Source organism: Heliconius melpomene, chromosome 17 (genome assembly GCF_056956725.1).
Source record: "Heliconius melpomene rosina isolate 202511_hmr_F chromosome 17, ASM5695672v1, whole genome shotgun sequence".
Taxonomy (NCBI): domain Eukaryota; kingdom Metazoa; phylum Arthropoda; class Insecta; order Lepidoptera; family Nymphalidae; genus Heliconius; species Heliconius melpomene.
Window position 1 is genome coordinate 7208513 of NC_140405.1, and position 19724 is coordinate 7228236.

At 31.8% G+C, this 19724-nt stretch overlaps 2 protein-coding genes across 13 annotated transcripts in view; one reads left to right on the top strand and one right to left on the bottom strand.

Moving 5' to 3' along the window:
* The first annotated feature begins 1134 nt into the window (after positions 1–1134).
* Positions 1135–15588, top strand: LOC146530076 (uncharacterized). 12 transcript variants are annotated; one of them, XM_085200086.1, is made up of 10 exons: positions 1137–1312; positions 1437–1492; positions 7799–7853; positions 9794–10015; positions 10821–10993; positions 11708–11899; positions 12639–12783; positions 13473–13574; positions 13812–13956; positions 14072–15588. In XM_085200086.1, exons 3-10 carry the CDS (start codon positions 7834–7836, stop codon positions 14207–14209), a joined length of 1137 nt encoding a protein of 378 aa, XP_085056212.1. In that variant the 5' UTR covers positions 1137–1312; positions 1437–1492; positions 7799–7833; the 3' UTR covers positions 14210–15588. The 12 variants fall into 12 exon arrangements, with proteins under 12 accessions (XP_085056215.1, XP_085056214.1, XP_085056212.1 ...); XM_085200095.1 differs by having other exon boundaries at positions 1138–1312; positions 7799–7830; XM_085200089.1 differs by having other exon boundaries at positions 1135–1492; positions 12645–12783.
* Positions 15589–16058: 470 nt separating this feature from the next.
* Positions 16059–19724, bottom strand: part of btv (dynein cytoplasmic heavy chain beethoven) — a 55216-nt gene continuing 51550 nt past the window's right edge. The window contains exons 74-79 of the mRNA XM_085200097.1: positions 19487–19611; positions 19056–19178; positions 18434–18569; positions 17846–17968; positions 17401–17540; positions 16059–16305 (exon numbers count right to left, since the gene is read on the bottom strand). Of these exons, the coding sequence (XP_085056223.1) occupies positions 16132–16305; positions 17401–17540; positions 17846–17968; positions 18434–18569; positions 19056–19178; positions 19487–19611 (821 nt within the window). The 3' untranslated portion in view covers positions 16059–16131. The remainder of the gene's footprint in view (positions 16306–17400; positions 17541–17845; positions 17969–18433; positions 18570–19055; positions 19179–19486; positions 19612–19724) is intronic.

The window sequence follows — 19724 nt, forward strand, 5'->3', positions numbered from 1 at the left end:
TACACTTTTCAGAAATTATTGCGCAAGATGTGGAAAAATAAAAACCCTATCTGGCTAAATTTTAATTAAATTGGAATAACGAATAATTATTATTTGAGATAATTAGAGAATTAGAATAGATAACTAAAAATTATATTTTGTTCTTTTTAATATAAAAATGTATAATTGTGCAATGTGGATGTTAGTATTTATGATATTATAATATTTTAATTTATAATATTAGTGTTTTACAAGAAAAAATATTAAGAATTGTAATTTTGTTGTAAAAATATGATAATGGATGTTGAAAGAATTAATATTTTAGTTACACAAATGTTTTAAAATTTTAATAATGGTTACCTATTTTTGTGATATTACAATTTAATAGCAATTATAAGATTTTAAAAAACACTATTTACTTTTCATTATTATGATTATGTTTGTTGGAAACAAAATCGCTGTTTTAAAATTAGAATTATTTAACAATTGGTTTGGTTTTTTCATTTAATCGGTATAAAGTGCGCCTACCTTACTCTGCAGGCATCTATCCTCCCCAGCATTTTCATAGTGGGGCAACTATCCATATAGGTGGGCATCTATCCTCAAAATTAGTGTTTCACGAAAAGCTATTTTTTGCAAAATCTATATTTGATTTGTTAAAAAAAAATATAAGTAATTCATCACAAAGGATTGAGCTAGCTAAATAAATAAAAATGATTCCTATAAAAAATATATTTTATCTAATTAGGTGGACATTTCAAAAAGTAGGGCATCTATCCCGGTTTTACCCTAAATAATACACAAAAATATTGTTTTATATATTTTAGCATATTTGATATCCGTATAAATGTTTGTATTTTATAATTTGGCTTATATTACAATAAGCTAATAGATAAAGGAATTCTTTACTATGTACGTGCTTGCTTAAAAACAAACATATAGCGAAGTTTAAATTGCGTGGTAATCGGTGTTCTAATTCTAATACTGTTACAATAACATCTTTTTAAAAACATCGATGCTTTTAATCGATGATATTCGTATGCTAAGCAGCGTCGTTGACATCGACGATAATCGTAACTTAGCACGTCCCTAGTTGACATTTGACAATTTATCATTTGTCTCTTTTTAACGTACGACTTAATATGAGATAAACAATACACATGTCGATCTGCAGCATCTGAGCAGGTTGAGACTTGTCTCGCAAAGCATTATTCAAGTTGTATGCGGCAAGTGTAGAACTTTTGCTTAATTTAAAAATTTACATTTAGTTATCGTTTTGAGATGTGCGCGTTTGAACGTGACTCTCGACTCTTTCTCCGACTCGACTCTCAATGTAGTTATAATTTTTATAATAGAGCAAGTAATATAGTGTGAGCTTAAATAAATTGTGTGAAAACTTTATTTCCTTGTAATTTGATGTGAAATAAAAATAAGTTATATTTTTCTTTGCTTTTTAGTGAATAGTGTAAATTTTAAAGTGTAGTGTAGAGCAATTATTGGAGGATATGGCAAGGTAAGCAAATATTTTATTAAATAAATTTAGTTTAATTTCACAAGCACAAGACAAAAGTCATACGTGGTGCAGCGTGCATGCCCAAAGTGTGCTGCAAAATCGACTGGTTGTGGGTTCGATCCCCACTCGAGGAAAGAAAATATATATTTAACTTTATATATTTTCGTTTCTTTGCTCTGATGTAGAGACAAAGTGCGGCGTTGAGTTCCGCCACTCAACACACAATGTCTCCAGAATTCGGCGAAAAGTGGGGAATACAGCGTCTCGTGTTCCCTCTGCCTATCCTGGGACTGTATCCCAGCTGATTTATTTTATTTAATTTTACTCAGATCATTTCCTAAAATAACTGAATTGCGTTCATAAAAAAAGTCTGAAGGTATTTGTCCATATCTACAATTGCAGTGCTTGTATATAATTCTTAATTTCTAGAAATAAATGTAAAATAATATGAAAGATGCTGTCTAATTATATAAAAAAATATATAATTCATTCATTCATCTAAAACTTTTTAGATTAATGAATTTTCTATAGTGAATCTAAAATTTTTATTATTTAGACATAACAAATATATTTATATATTTTTAATACTTTTTAAATATAGTTTTATTTGCAAGCTTGATACACCAAAATTCAGGACATGGCATGTTGAGTCTCTTATAGCTGGCCTTCTCTCACACTTATGTATATATTTTGTCATTACTTAAATAGGTAATCACAATAACATTAAAATAGCATCAGCACTAAAATATGTAAGAAATAATAAATAAATAAAACAATTATTTTTTTTTACTTATTTTTTAAAAAGTTTATAAGAGCAAAATACCTTCTGACTATATGTATATTACATAGTATATAACTAAATACATTCTTCATGGAAGGAATTTTTGATTAGAGACAATCAACTTTCAATTTTGTAATAAAATTTATTGGAGAGTCTATACAGATATCAAAACCATGTTTTTTAGTGTTCTTATTAAATTGAATTCCGAATGAAATAGTATACCAGTTCTTCTAGGAACAGGCAAATCAAAATTGTCTAATGTTGGTATAAGGCAAACTTGATTCCTTTTCAAAATGATTGAAAATTGTATTATTTATTTATTACTTATTATATATTTATTTGGTGAAGCTGCTTTTGCCTGCACAAATGACAAACTGTGCATTATTGTAATTACACTTATTTATATATGTTTGTAAAAGTTTATCTTAAGAGTAGACAGTCTCTACCAATTTAAATTTTAAAATATTGCTTTCCTTATGTACAATATATGTTGACATCAGTGCATGTGTAGTCATGCAATTGAAAATATTCAAATATTGCCAAAAAAAAAATAATTACCTGTAATTTATTTTTGCTTTTTTTACTAACAATGTTGAGATACCCTCTCTTTTATAATTATTTACAAAATGTATTTATATTTATGTGATATAAACAAATATCTCAGAACAAATGCAGAATCTTTAACCTACAGAACCTCTTTCTTTTCTCTTTACACACAACTTCATAAAATGACCATTTCCGATTATTTAGAAAATATTTAATATTAGTTTTAAATTTACCAGTTCAGGTTTTTGTTGGCTTAAAGCTGTATCTCATAAAAAAAACAGTTTAAGCAGAGGGAATTTAGTATTTAGATATTCTGTTCCTCATATACTGCTCACTTTCTGATACATTGCAGTGAGTTATTGAGTGTTCAAGCTCTACGCTGCGCTTTGTTTTGTTCTAACCAGAGTGAGAGAACGAAATTAAGTTTCCCGAGCAAGAATTGAACGCACTTGCAGTTTCTTGTTACTCTCTGTTTATTGTTCATCATTCTTTTGTGCTACTTTTTAAATGTGATTAATATTTATAGATTTTTTGTTACATTTTCTTGGAGAAGTTATATTTTTTCTAAACTAACCTTAATTTTGCTATGTATTGTAAGTACCGTTATATTAATACAAATTCAAAACCTATATATATATATATACTAGTGGGCCCGGACGCGGCTACGCCCGCGAAAATATAAGCCTAAATAATTAAAATAAGTTAAAAAATAATAATAAGTGGAGATTTATTATTAGAAAAAATATCTGAGTAACCAAAATGAACAAACAAAAGAAGTAAAAGTAACTAAAGAAAATTCTTAATATTAGAAAAAGTACCTAAAGTTTGTCGTGCGCGCGTACTAAACATTTTTCTATATTAAATAATTAATAATTTTTGCGAACAATATTAAATAAAATCCCAAATGATTAAAATTACGATATTTTAAGTGTATAACATCGGTATAGATAACCGAACTGAGATAAATTAATTATAAGCAGCAAATAATTACATAAAAAATAATAGTAATTCGAAAATATATAAAAATTTAAAAAATCATCAAAGTTTTCTGCCCGTTCGCTTCGGTCATACTATACCACTCGTAGGCTAGGTCATTTGGAATCAGTGATATCTTAATTATTTATTAGAATGTTATACATTAAACTATAATTTCCATCTAGATGAAATGCTAAAAGTGACTATTATATTTATTTTCATAAGGGTGAATATCAAATTATAGAAATCATCTAATTTTTGTTAATGTATACAAATCTATATCGGCGCGCGCCATGTATGCATTAAGCAAACTCACTTTGGGTGACGTTTTCTTAAAACAACAAACTTTGTAAGCTGTTGCTTAGCAACGTGTAGCGACGATTGTTATTAACATGGCGGAATAAATTGCATGTCAAATTAATTATTTTAATATATTGGTATATATCGAACATATTACAAATATGAGAAAAAAAAGTATCCTATGTTCATCCCGAGACCCTCAAGTATCTCTATATGAGTATTTTATCACAATTAAATTAGCGGTTTGGCCCTGATTGCGTAAAAGACAGACAGACAGACAGAGTTACTTTCGGATTTATAATATAGGTATGGATAAATCAGTATATTTTTAATGTCCAATAAAATAGTTAAAGCTTGAGGGCAGTTGTGGCAGAGGGGCAAGTGTGTGCCTGTAAACGCGATAGGTTGTGGGTTTGAGGAAATGAAATATTTAATATTTTCATTTCATCACTCTGATGTCGAAGCAAAGTGTGGCGTTTAGTTCCACCACTCAACACGCAATGCCTTCAGAACTTGGCGGAAAATGGGGGACGGAGTATCTTCATACAAGGCTCCCTCTAGGATACAGCGTGAAGATAAAAAAACACATTATACTTGTAGTATTTACTGCATTATTGCTTCCTAATCTATGATAAATTGGTATAACGTATAGTGTTATAAAATAGAAACAAAAAATGTAATAACAACGCACATATACACAGCTACCTATCTTTTTTCGGTGTAATACGCTGTATTTTAGTACCCTTAAAGATAAAATCTGTATCCTTTTCGAAAGCCCAAATTTTCAAAATATGATATCAATAATCCATCATAACCAATCAGCACGGTAACACTGACTACTCTAAGAGCACGCGGTACTACCTAGCTTTTCCCAGTATTATTATTAGTCTATTAAATTATTTATTTGTAGTTCTTATCAGCAGAACAGCCTTCTTTCAAAGAAATTGTTGTATGCAATGTTTCAGAAATAATTACAAAGGTATTTAAGTAAGTGCAAATAGAATATTATACTTTAGATTTTATTAAGAACTTTTTCACATATTTTGTCCCCTATAATAAATAAATTTAGTACGGGTGTATTATTATTCTTTCAGTTCTAAATATATAAAATATTAGGTACTAATAAGAGTATTGGTTATTAAAACATGACAATACGTGCATCAGAATGTCTGAGAGAGAATGATATTTCGCAAAAATAATTTCAATTCAATTAAAAACAATTTCAAACATTGTAAATAAAATTTAGGTGACATTTAAATGTTGCTTCGCTGGTTAAATCTAGGTCTTATTGGAGAGTGAAGCTTCTACATTTTACTACTTATACGACATGATCTACGATGTTATGAGTATAGTCGTAGTTTCAATTTCGGCTCTACAAAATCTATATCTTAGTCAAATGGTGGCTTCATTGCCATTTCGTAAACGTAATATTACTATGGGCTTATGTAGAGAAGTATTTCAGTAGGCGTTAATTGAGTGCCAATAGGTCCTTGAGTATCGAATAAAAAACGTATCTTATATACTACTTAGAAACTGATATACAGTTTCTAAAAATAATATACGCATAGAAATATTGAAAATTTTTATATTTTCACTCTTAAATAAAATTATGAAAATATTATATTATGTAGGGGCTAATTATATATTTTATCATTTAAGTTTAAGAAGCATATTTTTTTATTATAGGAGCTAACTAATAACCGTAATTTCGTTAGTCCATTTTTTATAAAGTACGCAAAATATGTTAAATACATATATATTTAAACATATATTTTTGAATGATAACCCCTTACAGGATAAACTATTATATATTATCATTGACATAATAAACAAGTAGGATAATAAATAACACTTTCCTTTAACCTCAAATACGTATGCTTATTTTAATAATTGATTTAATATCAAATATGTAGATTAAAATATGTTAAAGGTATACCGTATACTTAGTTCTTAAGCAGATGAAAGAAATGGTCAATGGTCTCTATAAGATAAAGTTTTTTCAATTAATGAATCAATTGTCATTTATGGTCATGTACTAATAACAAAATTAGTATTTGAACATTTTTATACAGCTTTTATAACCCATGCCCAAAGTCTTTTAAAGTCAAGCCGCTCTTTATGTTTCCTACCACAATCATTGTTTTAAACCTAAGCCATGTTATTGGTTTTACTATTAAAACAACTTCCAAAGTTTTCACGCCTTTTAAATATTATTTGAAGGCAACTTAGCCCCCGTATTTATAAACTGCTCTCAGGTTTCAGATCGATCTAGAGAAGCTGTTTTCATTCAGAAATTACAAATCTGGAAAATTAAAACGACATCTCAAGATCTTAGACTTGAGAGCGCTTAAAAATACGGGTCTTAAAGTAGTACATATTATCTACTTTAAGACCCGTATTTTTACGTTTACGTGCTTAACTTTCATTGTTCTTTGAATATGCAATTTTATAAGTAATTTTCCTTCGGAGCAGTTCTTAATAGAACTACTTCGTAAAACACCTAATCGATATTCAATATATATAATTAAAAAAACAATTGAAACAGCTCTATCGGATTTTTATGGATTGACGATCTATGGATGTAATAGAAAATTAACGTTAGCGATATAAAAAAGTATAAAAATATTTTTTCACTAAATTATTAACAATATTATTTGCAATACATTATTATTTATTATTAATATTTAAAAACAGATGTAATAAAAAACATATGAGTACATGTTAATATTCTTGTTAACATACATATTTAAATTGTATTAAATAATCGTCATATAATCTAAAATTGCATCATGCAAAGAAATGATCCCTTCTCTAAACCGGACTAAAAATGGTGAGCTTTTGTTTTTTTTTTTCGTTTAGCATAGCTTGTGATACCCAGCGCTTGGTACTGGCTATCGGGTTATACGATGAGTCACGTTTCTCCTGTCGCTTACGCCGCTATATCGAAGGCTTGGCGTCTCTTTCTTTGCGTAATAATATAAAGTGTAATGATAATAGCTTATCTATAGATTTATCTGGAAACAATTATGTGAACCGTATAATATTATAATATATAATAATATTTCTAAGTACTAGTAATTCTTATTTTAGAACTTTCTAGATCTGTACAATATTACGAATCTGTTAAGGAATAGGAACGTTATAAAAAAGTTTTTAATATTTGCCTCCCACAACGTTCATAACATGTAGTTGATATTTGAAGGTCATCACTTGTATTCTGCTTAATTTTTTATAAGTAATTCGCTTTAATAGGTATGTATAAGTTGTTTACACTTAGGTAATTTTATACGTTCGGTAAAGCTTTGTTAGTCGCGCGATTGCCTTGTCTTATCAATATTTGAGTGCAGTTTTTATCTTTAAAATATTTTACTAACTAATGTATGTACCTATACCTATCTATTCCTATTACGACACAAAGTAATAAAAACTTTTTAATGAATGATTAGGCTATAACCTGTTAATACATGTTTAAACGTTTAACTTTATTATACGTTACCTGTTACTACAGTATTTTTCAGCGCAGGTAGCAAATAAAGATCCCGTGACAAGTTTTGACATGTTTTATAGTTAAAGTGTATCAGATATAGAATAGAACGAATACGATGAAAGAGAACGAAATTGTTCACTTTTAAAAAAGTGTCAATAATATATTTTTTTAAAGATATTATGAATTATATTTAATTAATTTGTTATCTTTATTACAGATTCTGCTGTTCAAAAGTATTTAATTCAAAAAGTAATGGAAAATTATATAAAGTGGTATTTATAATAACTATTTTATTCTATATTACTATTTTATTCTATATATAACTATTACGTACTGTTTATATTATATTATTTAAAAGTATTTTTTATGTAAAACTAGTTTAAATGTAAAAAAAAACAAAAAATATGCATAGGTAACTATTATCACAGATTAGATACATTACAGTAAATTATTTGAGATATTAACTTGCTTAAGCTTTTATTTTAATTTTCATCAGGGTAGTCAGAGGGAGCCTAGTGCTAAGACACTCAGCTCTTCACTTTCCTCCGAATTTGAGAGGCATTGCGTGTTGAGTAGCGGAACTCAACGCCGCGCTTTGCCTCGACACCGAAGAAATGAAAACATTAAATATTTCATTTCATCGATTGGGAATCGAACCCACAACCTGTCGCACTTTTAGTCACACGCTTGAACGCCACGACTGGCCTCGAAAAAGTTTTATAAACTTTTAATAAGGAATTTATCTAATAAATTTAACAATTCCTCTAACCCATCATATAAATGATCTTACTATTTATTACTAAAACACTACTGACCACTAGTCACCATCCGTTTTAGTGCAAATCTCATAAAGGGCACGTGTGGATTTATATATTTAAATAGTACAGTGAATAAGCTCGATCAGTGATACGAGAGGACTTCTCTGATACGTGCACCGTCACATATATCTCTCTCTCTCTCATGCAAGTCTTGTAGTCCTTTTTGTTATTTGCACACCTCCCGCCACTCGTTTGTATTAGTCATGTTATCTAAAAGTGGGTTCATTTTAACTCGCTCGCATCTTTCTATTTACTTCCATTTAGTTTTACCTTTTTCTTTGTATGCTTTACTTTATAAGGTGTTTTATTATATCGTTTTTCGTAGTTTCAATATTTGTAATAATTATATTGATATTTTAACTTTTATATGAACTATGGAGTTAATGAAAACTGCATATATGTTTTATAGGTGACCTACATGTCGTATCGTGGCGTGAGGTACTTGTTGCAATTGCACATATTTAATGAGTACTGGGTTAACCACATTCCGCCGAATTGTTCGATGTATCGCGTGTTTCGTTGCGGAACTCAACGCCAATTGCAAGAAAATATTAATAAATAATCATTCTCTCGAGTGGGGCTCGAATCTACAACCATCGCTTTACATTTACACCCTTGCCCCTCACTTAATGAGTACCTACTTTATTTAATAAATAGACTTTGATAGATTCCTTTATCATTATTTAGAATTATTATTAATTAAAGTTTCCGTTCCCCTAACGCAAAAACAATAATCATATGTAGATAAGGAATATTCGAGATCACACCATTTTATCATTATCGTCCTATACTTGAAGTCAGCGAATCGGAAGCTCGAGTGCAGCGTGGTCCGCATGCACTTGACTGTTTACTGTAATACGAGTCTAATTCGTTGTTATTATATCGGGCTTTCCGTGTGACACATTGTATACTAAATTTCTTTTGTTATGTTGGTGGCCTGGATCGTGAGGAAAGCAAAAATTTTAATTTTGTTATTGGCTATATAAAGTTATAACTTACGTTATGTAAACGTTATTTTAACCAGATTGATGTCAACAGTTAAATGATTTGTACATTTTCAATATCCTTAAATGTTTGTGTATGTAGAGATTGTATAGTATTAGGACAATCGTTCTCAACACCGTCCTAGATAATTAAATATTTATAATATATTCTCTCTAGTCGCGTTGTATCCCGCACGCAGCAGGGTAGACAGAGGGAACCTAGTGTTACAACACTCCGTTCCCGGTTTTGCGCCAGATTCTGTAGAAATTTGTGTTGAGTCCCGGAACTCAACGCTGCGTTTTGCTTCGACACATTAATATTTAATTATTACTTGATGTTTTAGATTAACAATTTTCATTATATTTTACATTCTTACTATATGTTGAAGTGTTTTTTTTCTTTTATTACAGGGCACTAGTAGCCATTGTGGCTACTTGGTGCACGTTTACCATCGCCTATGGACAACCCATACAATGTAATTCCGATGCCCAGTGCCAAAGTAATTACTACTGTGTACAAGATGTCTTCAAGTGTCACGAATGTCTAAATTGTGAAGAATTAAAACGAGAACCACCCAGAGTGCCGACGTCTTGTGTAAAGTCTTTGGTGATGTGCGGTGGATGTATGAATGGGTAAGTGATTTTACATTCCTATATTATTATATTAAATATAATATATAACACATAAATAATGATAATTTGTATTTAAAGACAAAAAGAGTTTAAAAGATTTGCATCAAAATTTTATAAGGGTTGTTAAACTTGACTCACAAAAATCGATAGAATAAGAAAATAAATAAACAATTCTGATGAATTTATCAATGTAATAATATTTTCTAAAACATGTTGTTAAATTAAAAAGATATTAAAACCAGCAAGGTATGAGTTTTTTTAGATTATTATATAAAAATTAAACCCTCGAATGTTATGTCTACTTGTGTTTATTATAAACATAAAGCGATAGCGAGAGCCAGCCATAATAAAAATTGAAAACAAAAATCAGCTTTTATGTTTCATCAAAATAATTTAATCAACGTAAATTTTGAAATTAGGATTAATTGCGCAATATTTCGTAACACATATATCGTATACACATACTTAATTAAAAATAATTCTTTCAGTGTAGCATGTTACGAATTTTAAGTGAATTAAAGTAAAAATGTAATGAAATTAATAACATTAAGTTCCACAATATTATGATAAAAAAAGAAAGTATCTGTAATATTTCGCATTTGTCGACTGATTACTGCGAGTGTCCAACTTTTATTTATTCACCGATACGTAAATGAAAATAATGAACAGCTTGTATTAAACTTTATCTATATTTTGTCATGTTTGATAAGATATTTCAAAATTGCAAAAGGTATGAATAACATAATTGCAATTTATACATAGATTTAATATAAATATTTAGAAATAATTTTGTGTATTATTACAGGTTGGTAGAAGACAGGAGCGACCTGAGTGCCGTCTGTGTTCCCCCAGACTATACCAATAACAGTTCGACATGGTGGTGGTGGGTCTTGGGAGTCGGCGTGGTGATAGTCGTAGTGGTGCTCTTCGTCGTACTCTACCTGTGGTACAATGTACCTAACATTGGCCCTAAGATATGTAAGTAATTTTGCAATAAATGTACGTGCATTCGTTTTGAAATATGCCTTCTTAATTGAATCAAATCCCAAGTTGATTCGTCTACCGTATGCATTAGTTAGGAATGTCGGAGATTAGAAATATCGATATTGATGATTATTAAAGTAATAATAACTATGTTGATATATCGGTTAAAAGTATCAATATATCAATATTTTTCAGCAAGCCTACTATTAGTACAATTATCATGTAAACAATATAACCACATCGGTATTGCGCATTAAGGGTTAACGTGTTAGATGTAAACAAAGCAAACTGGCGCAACAGATCACTATGGAGTACCTACTCTTCTATTAGTGATACAACTTTTTACGATACCTTTTCCTTAAACTGATAAAACGGCTAACTAAATACGGCTTTAGGATCTATATTTATTAGTGTTTTTTCCCGTGGTAGACAGAAAGTATCTAATGTCTTAACACTCCGTTCTCTGCTTTCCGACCGAATTCATAACATTGTTTGTTGAGTGCCGGAACTGCCTTTACCTTATTTATGCCTTGTCTCATCAGAACCGATAAGTGATAATAATTTTAATTAAAATAATTTCCCGGACTGGGAAGCGAACGCACGATTTACAACCAAACGCATTATCACACTAAGCGACGATGGTTTAAAATCTATTGATTTAGGACTAGCATAAGAGTCTATGATATTTATTCTTTTATACTATTACAGTTAATCGCATTCAGGAGGTAATTGATTTTCCAGCGACGAGTACGTCAGTACAGCATGCCTTCAATCCGGCCGCGGCGGCCGACGAGGCCCCCAGCGCGCCAGACTGTCCCCCGCCTTACTGCGAAACTACTTCCCCTTTGGGCGGGAATCCTGCATACTCTAATGATTATGATGCTCAGAATAATGGAGAGGGTAGGTGTAAAATTTTGGTTTTTAAATTGAATATACACGATAACATACATATATACATATATGTATATTTACGATAAATATACATATATTTTGAAATGCCAAATAAAGATTATATATAATGTACAACACCAAGTAATGGTATTGTCAACCATGACGCATCCAAATGACCTAGTGATCTAATTAACGCGATGCGGTCAGTTCCAACATCTCACGGTTAATTAAAATATGGATTCTTGGATTCGAATATTTTTTTGACGTAATGATGATGGTCTTGAAATAAAACAATTATAACGTATTTTTATTTGCTTAATTTATTTTACTATCACATATTTAACTACAATTACTATTAATCGGTTTTAATAGGTTAGAAAGTGGTCTCTCAAGACAATCTTAAGATTGTTTGAAATTTGCATCCATTTCATAACTTTATACAAATTAGACAAAGAGGGGAGGTGGAGGGTTGGTTAGTCTCGCAAAAGTTTAAACCTCTTTTTACTTATACTGTATTGTAATGTGCTACATTATATTTATATATATTTATGTAAAGAGCAATCAAGCTTATCCCCTCTATCGCTAAGTCTATACCCTAGTTATATTTTTCCTCATTATAGTTAATTAGCCAAGGCGACCAAATCGTAAATATTGAGTACAATAAACTTTATAGCGTTAATAGGGTAGATTAAATTACATTTATTTTTTAAAAATACTTATATAATAATAATAAATAAAATGTTGTTAGTTTTAGATCCGTTTATAAAGCGCGCGCCGTCGACACGGGCGGGCGCGGCGGGTGCGGGGGGCGCGGGGCGCGAGTCGGCCGGCAGCCAGGCCGCCTTCATGTACAACAAGCCGGACTATGTACGCGGGCCGGACTTGCCTTATGAGTAAGTTATATGAATCTTTTTTTAGTTTCACGCTGTATCCCACATATAGTCGGTAGGCAAAGGGAACCTTGTGGTAAGGCGCTACGTTCCCCACTTAACTTTTGAGACATTCGTTTAAGTCAACGTCTCAAGAGCTTCATACTACACATTTTTTGCAATTTTATGTTTGTTTCCGCATAGCAGGGAAGCCATTCCATTCACACATCTATGCCCATTTTTAAAACCGTTGCATGTTGAATGGATGAACTTAACACTGCCCTAACTCTCATCAAAATAGGGAATGGATATAAATTAAATGTTCTCTCAAATGGGAATGAATCACGACTGTGATATCTGTACAATGTCTGTCCCGCTATACTATCGATTTTCCCTCGTTTTCTCATAGACTATACGATGAGTTTTCAGAAACTAGCATAATTTTGTATGGATCTCCTAGAAATTTATATGAAGTTACACTTAATAATTTTTTTTTGAAATATCAACTTTCTACTTCAAAATTTTTGTTAAATCGGCCTTATTTGGTTACTCGTATTATAAATTTAATATACAGTTTAGTTTAGACTGGACCAATATCCATTCATAAATTGCATCACACGAATTTTATGACCAAATTTCATGGTTTAATATGAACAAAACATCCAATAATTTTTACATTTTGTATATTTAGTTGGCAATTTTTATTTTTACAGCAACGCTCCAAGATCCGACGCGGGCGAAGACGATGAGCGCGACGCCTTCACGCACGACGAGGACACCATGGAAAGTACTTGGAGCCCCGCGGAAAACGTAAAGTTAGTACCCTTTCTAACTTCACACAGACAGAAAAGAGAACCTAGCGTTTAAGACCCTCAAATTCGTGTTGAAGTCAGCAAATCTCGGGAAAAACCTGTGTCACTATGAAAACAATTAATTTCACCAAGTGGGAATCGGTCTTATTTACAGTACATAATATGTCTTACTGCGCCAAAACAACCTCTAATTCAAGTATTGAGTTTTATAATTAATATAAATATAATTTATTTCAACAGTTCTACAAGCAACTCGGACACCGTGGGGATAGTCGCGGGGAGCAGGGCAGGCGGCGCGGGGGGAGCCGGGGGAGGGGGAGGAGCGGCCCCCGACATGTCCATGCTGGTAGCAACCCGCAACACCGCCGCGGTGCGGTCACGACAGGTTAGTTACCCTCTTAGCGCGTTACTATTAGGACATACAAAATAGGCAATCTGCCAACTATACAATTTAACATATTATGTTTTAATATAAAAGTTTAAAAATGTTTTCATTTTAGCAGGATACAAATAATAATAGAAATGGCAGTGACTCCATCGGTCCCAGTGAAGGTGGTTCCAGTATTGCTTGTCCTGTCATCATCAACGTAGTACAAACTATCGGCTCCTTGCAGCAGACCAACAAGTTCACACATTGATGTAGAAAATAAAGGAACTTCACACTTAAAAATTTGCTCAATTCTCTCTACTATGGGCCATCGATAAATTACGTCAAACAGAATTTTATATTTTTTGTCTCCTCCCCCATTATTGTTCCAGATGGTCTGATCAGTTAGACTCCCTACTGTAATGTAATCTTACAAATTTTAAAAATTTACATCAAAAAACTTAAAACGGCAGTTCGAAAATTATTTTTGTTTATACAAATCTCGGATTTTAATATCTAGACCCGTATTTATAAATCGCTCTCAAGCCTGAGATCGATGTTGAGATGCCGTTTTCATTCATAGATATGTAATTTATGAATGAAAACTGCATCTTTAGATCGATTTCAGACTTGAGAGCGGGTATAAATACGGTCCTTAGACATATACGCAATGGTAACTCTCCCCCTGACGTAATCATGGACGGCCCGCTGGGAATTAAAAAATACATTATAGTGTTGTGTTCGACCCAGTGTAAGGACAAATAGCAAGATTTATACATTGCTCAATTTACATAAAATGAGATTATAAGCATTTTATTAATTTACAAGTTTTGTTTTCATGTTAGTGAGTTCCTACAGTAATTTTGCACAATAAGTGTGGTTTATATTTTTAAATTTGTGTATAATATTAACTTAGTTTTAAAAGTTCGTTTTACTGTTTTAGTGAGCATATTCGTAAGTTTATGTTGTGTTTCAATGTTGTCAAGTGTATAGATAGATCTGATATAGTGCTCGTAGTCTAATTTGATCTCTCTCACTTGGCTAGTTTACAATGAGACGAATGTGCTAGCATGTTTTATGTACTTAAAAACTATTTGAATTGTTAATATACATCATTTTTTATAAATATCTTTAATTATCGTCTTTCCAATGTTAAAAAAAATTAAATATATAGTCACATAACTACTACTACTATATTATTATGATTTTAATATATGGCCAGGTTTTAGACGATTACAGTGCCATTTTATTACTTAGTATATGATAAAATTTTATAAAACAAGTTCATTGGTTCTTAAATTAAAAATAAATTTTAAGCCTTAATAAAGTGCCTTATGATAATGTGTCTTTTTCGTATTTACTAAGTAAAACGATTATATATTAATATTTATATTATAATTAAAACAATTATATATAATATTATACTATTATTATTAGTTACCAAAATGTTGGTTATGTTGTTTAAAAAGAAACTTGTTATGTTTGATATTATTGCTTGTGTATCTGTCTGTAATGAAAATAAATGCACTTACTTTAAATAAGAAATATGCAGTCTTAAATTATATTGTTTGTAAAATCCGAATATTTGATTTCATCGTTTGTGATTGGATACTCAAATCTCGCATAATAAAATACAATTATATGCAATAATAGGTTTTTTTATTTATCAAAAAGTTTTTTTTTAAATGACACATAGTAAAGTATTAAACATTAGTGATAAATATTGATCTTAGTTTTATAGTATAGTTATTTGGTATACAATATTGTAACGTATTAAAATTGAAAATTGTGTTATATAATATTATATATAACTTACTGTACTACTAATGTTCATCCTGCTGTACTTGGTTTTAATGATGTAAGAATTTTTCATGATTAAAATAATATTAGAGCTATAAATATTTTGGAACATATTAAAACTATGGATAAAATTTTAAAAACATATTTACTTTTCCCATACAAAATCAATGAACTGGCTGTGATGTCATTATTTTATAATAAAGTTTTGTTAATATTTATATATACTTGAAAATGTAAGATATTACATTTATTTATATCTTGAGTACCGGTAAAAGACATACGGTAATGTTTTGCATAAAAGAAAAATTTTAATAATAAAATTTACATGAAAAATGTTGTTTTATTTGTATTAAACCTTTACATATGTCCCATAAATATTGAAATAAAGCAAATTTAGCGTGTCGCTATAAAGAGTGCGGGGGCGTGAAGCAGGGCGTCGCGCGCCGAGTACTGTGGATGCAGGGGCGCCCATACGCGCGCCAGCTCCGTCTCGCGGGCCGCGCTCGCGTACAGCGGGACCTCCGCCAGCGCGCCCGATAAGTTGATGGCCCCTGCCCCGCCCTCGCCCTATATTGTGTTAACTTGTATTACCATGACTGTAATGTTTGTACTTATAATATTACAATTAAATATAACTAGTCATACCATTGTCTAAACACATTTTGTGTTTTTAGAAAAAAATCAAAATTTAACGTCGTCGTAGGTCGCGTCAATTAAATCACTCAAATTATTTTTTATTGTGAACGTGTCTTTTTTACAGAGAATCTTAATCATGAGTTTAAATTTAAACATTGCATTATTTTGAATAAGTAAAGAGTTCTCATAAATATTATTTATATTTATTCTTCAAAAATTAAAGTTTAAATTGCCTAAATTATTAGAAACAGAGTTAATATAAGTTTAATCTATGAATATATTTCTATTTTAGTGAGTCCCAATGTTATAAACGTATAAAACGTTTTAAGTCTATTATAAAGCAAAGTAATATTAAAATGTTCAGCAACGATGTTGGGGCGTGAATTTTGTACTTTAAAAAAATCACCCGCGACTACGAAATATGTTTTCATATACTTAATAGAGAGATAAGATGGTAGTTTTAAATGAATACGTGTAATAAAATATATATAAAAATCAGCTTCACGCTTTATCCCGCACACAGCAGGGTAGGCAGAGGGAATCTAGTGTTAAGACACTCCATTTCCCTATACTGTTTAATTACTACATACTATATACTGTTTAATTATATTTGTTTTCTACTGGTTACGCATAAGTGCAAGACTTTCGTATAATATTGTAATGTAATAATAGTCTTTAGCAAACCTTAAATAAATAAATAGATACTCTTAACACAAATACATTATGGTTGTCGTAGGTACCCACGCATATACTTAATGATGTATTCGATGAAGCTTAATAGATGTTTCTCGCCATTGGATTTTTTAACACATTACATACATTCTATTATACTGTTCTATGTATTAATGTTTTTTCTATGGTAACATGTATATGTGTTTTTTCTATGGTACAATAGAGTATTTTATTTTATTATATATACATTAAGTGTACACTAGCGGCTGTCGTAACTTGAAAGAAAAATGGATTATTTTCCACCACTTGAACAAGACGAGGTACGGCGTGGAATTTTAAACAAATATTACATACCGTGGGCACATATCGCAGTAAGAGCGGAGGCGCGGGGGCGTGCGGCGCGTCGTGCGCGCGCGCTGGGCACAGAGCGCCCTCCCAGCGCGCGCCGCTCAGGGCAAGCCCGCGCACCACTGTGCCACCACTCTCCATGTTCTCTATGTTATATGAATTATTTAAAAATTTTTGTGTCACGGGAACCTTGTGTTATGATATTTTTTTCGCCACTTTCCGCCTGAATTTGAAATCAACACGCAGTTGAGTGGCAGAACCTTTTGCCAGAGCAAATAAATAAAAATAAATGGATCAACGATCGGAGAAAATAGTTATATCGATATGCTTCCCATTAATTAAGTAATCTATGTATCCCATCTGTATACAATACAACTTTCCACTTTAACAAATGTTACTAAGCTACGATCGCGTTAATAGTATAGTCAACATTCATATATAATACACAAACCTAAGCAGTCCCACGTGGTTGTAAGCGCGAGCGCGTCCAGGGTGCGCGCGTAGCGGACGGCAGCAGCTGCACGCAATGCTTCCAACACTCGCTGTGGTCGCAAAAACTCACGCATGTCCACTTCTAAAATACATACAATATATAGTAAATACGCCATTCAATATGTGCCCTGCCGTATACAGGATAAGGGCGACGTTGTTTTTTTAACAATTGTTTATGTAACAATATGGCTCAAACAGGCTCACAGTTGTCCCTGCATAAAAGAAAAAGTAGAGAAAAATTTTGTCAAGTTACTCCACTTTTCACACGTATGTTGATAGTGTTAAATTAGGGCGAAATAAAACAATTTAAATAAAATTACTTTTATTTAAATTTAAGATTAAAGCTAAAGCATTCTATCACTCGTATACACTTTACAAATATCGAGTAGGCGCAATTTTCATATATATAAGATTGTTTGAACATATTGTTTGAGAAGGGGTCTTCGTTAGCAAGTTTTGGTAGAGAGTACAATTATGATACAATGGGACTCGGACCTAGGAATGTTCCTAGGTTTGAGACTAGGATACATAGTAGGATGCAATTTACCTTTAGGCATGTAATCGTTGGAGTAGTCGTGGGACTGAATCCTGTCGTGAGCCGCGCGCGCTCGCGTACAGAACTCCTGTAGGTAGGCGGTAGGCGTGTCGGGACCCGCCCACAGCAATTGCCACTCGTCTGGCACCTATTGATGACCAAAATAATTGAGTTTGTCTTCAGAGTGTCGTAGCGAAATAAGAAAACCTCTGACTAAAAGCGCAATGGTCTTGGGTTCGATCCTCATTCGGTAGAATAAGTGTATATAAATTAAATTCCTATCCTCGCTTTGGTAGAGTTCGTAATGCTTTCCGAATTAGTTGGAAAATGGGGAACGGACGCCACAGCCGTTTACAACCCTTTCCTCGAGTGGGAATCGAACCCATAACCTGTCGCATTTACAGTCACACGTTATGTTCCTGATCCACGGCTGGCCTTTTAATTTACATAAATTTATATAAAGATTTTATATAACTTTGCTTTAACATAAGCTTAAGCGAGCAAAGCCGCATTTTAATTGCTAATATTTGACAGGTTAAAACTTAAATTCTAAAAATAGATTTTACGAATTATATTCGTTAAAGTATTTTTTTTTATAAGTGGTGAAGGCTGTAACTCAACCGGATCTCGTTACCTGGTGCAAGGGCGGGGGCGACGAGGTCCGTGCGAGCGTGCCCAGGGCTGCGTGCAGGGCGCGCGCGGTTGCTGCGGCGTCGCGGGCTTCCGCAGAGCACGCAGCACCCCACCACCCACACAGCTTCTGACAAACAAATATTGCTTCAAAACACGGAGGCCGTCGCGCGTCAAGGACTAGAGGCGAGTTACTCTTGTGACGACACAAAGCGTGACATTGATACTCGATACGAAATATCTCAAACAATGGAAATGGAATATATTATCCTGCTTCTAAGAGATTACAACGTGTTGGCAAAAAATACTACTCATTAAGAACTACCAAAAGACTGTTTAGAACATCATTTGTAAACATGATTGAAAGTACATATTTATTCGCATTTTTTAAATTTTGCTAAAACTTTTTTATTTTTAGTAAAAAATAAAGCGCACCGTCTGAGTATAATAAGTAGGTTTCACTAGAGGACTGCCATTCATATGTTTCTTCCAAAGAGACAATATAGTTTTCAACGATGCAAATGTGTCTCCCTTTTTAACAACATTCGCCGAATTTAATTCTGTAAGTGATAAAATTTATTTTCTATTACTACAATTTATATGTAAATATATAACAAAATTTTTAATAATAAACATTTAAAGAATTTGCAAAATATATCTTTTTTTTCTTAAA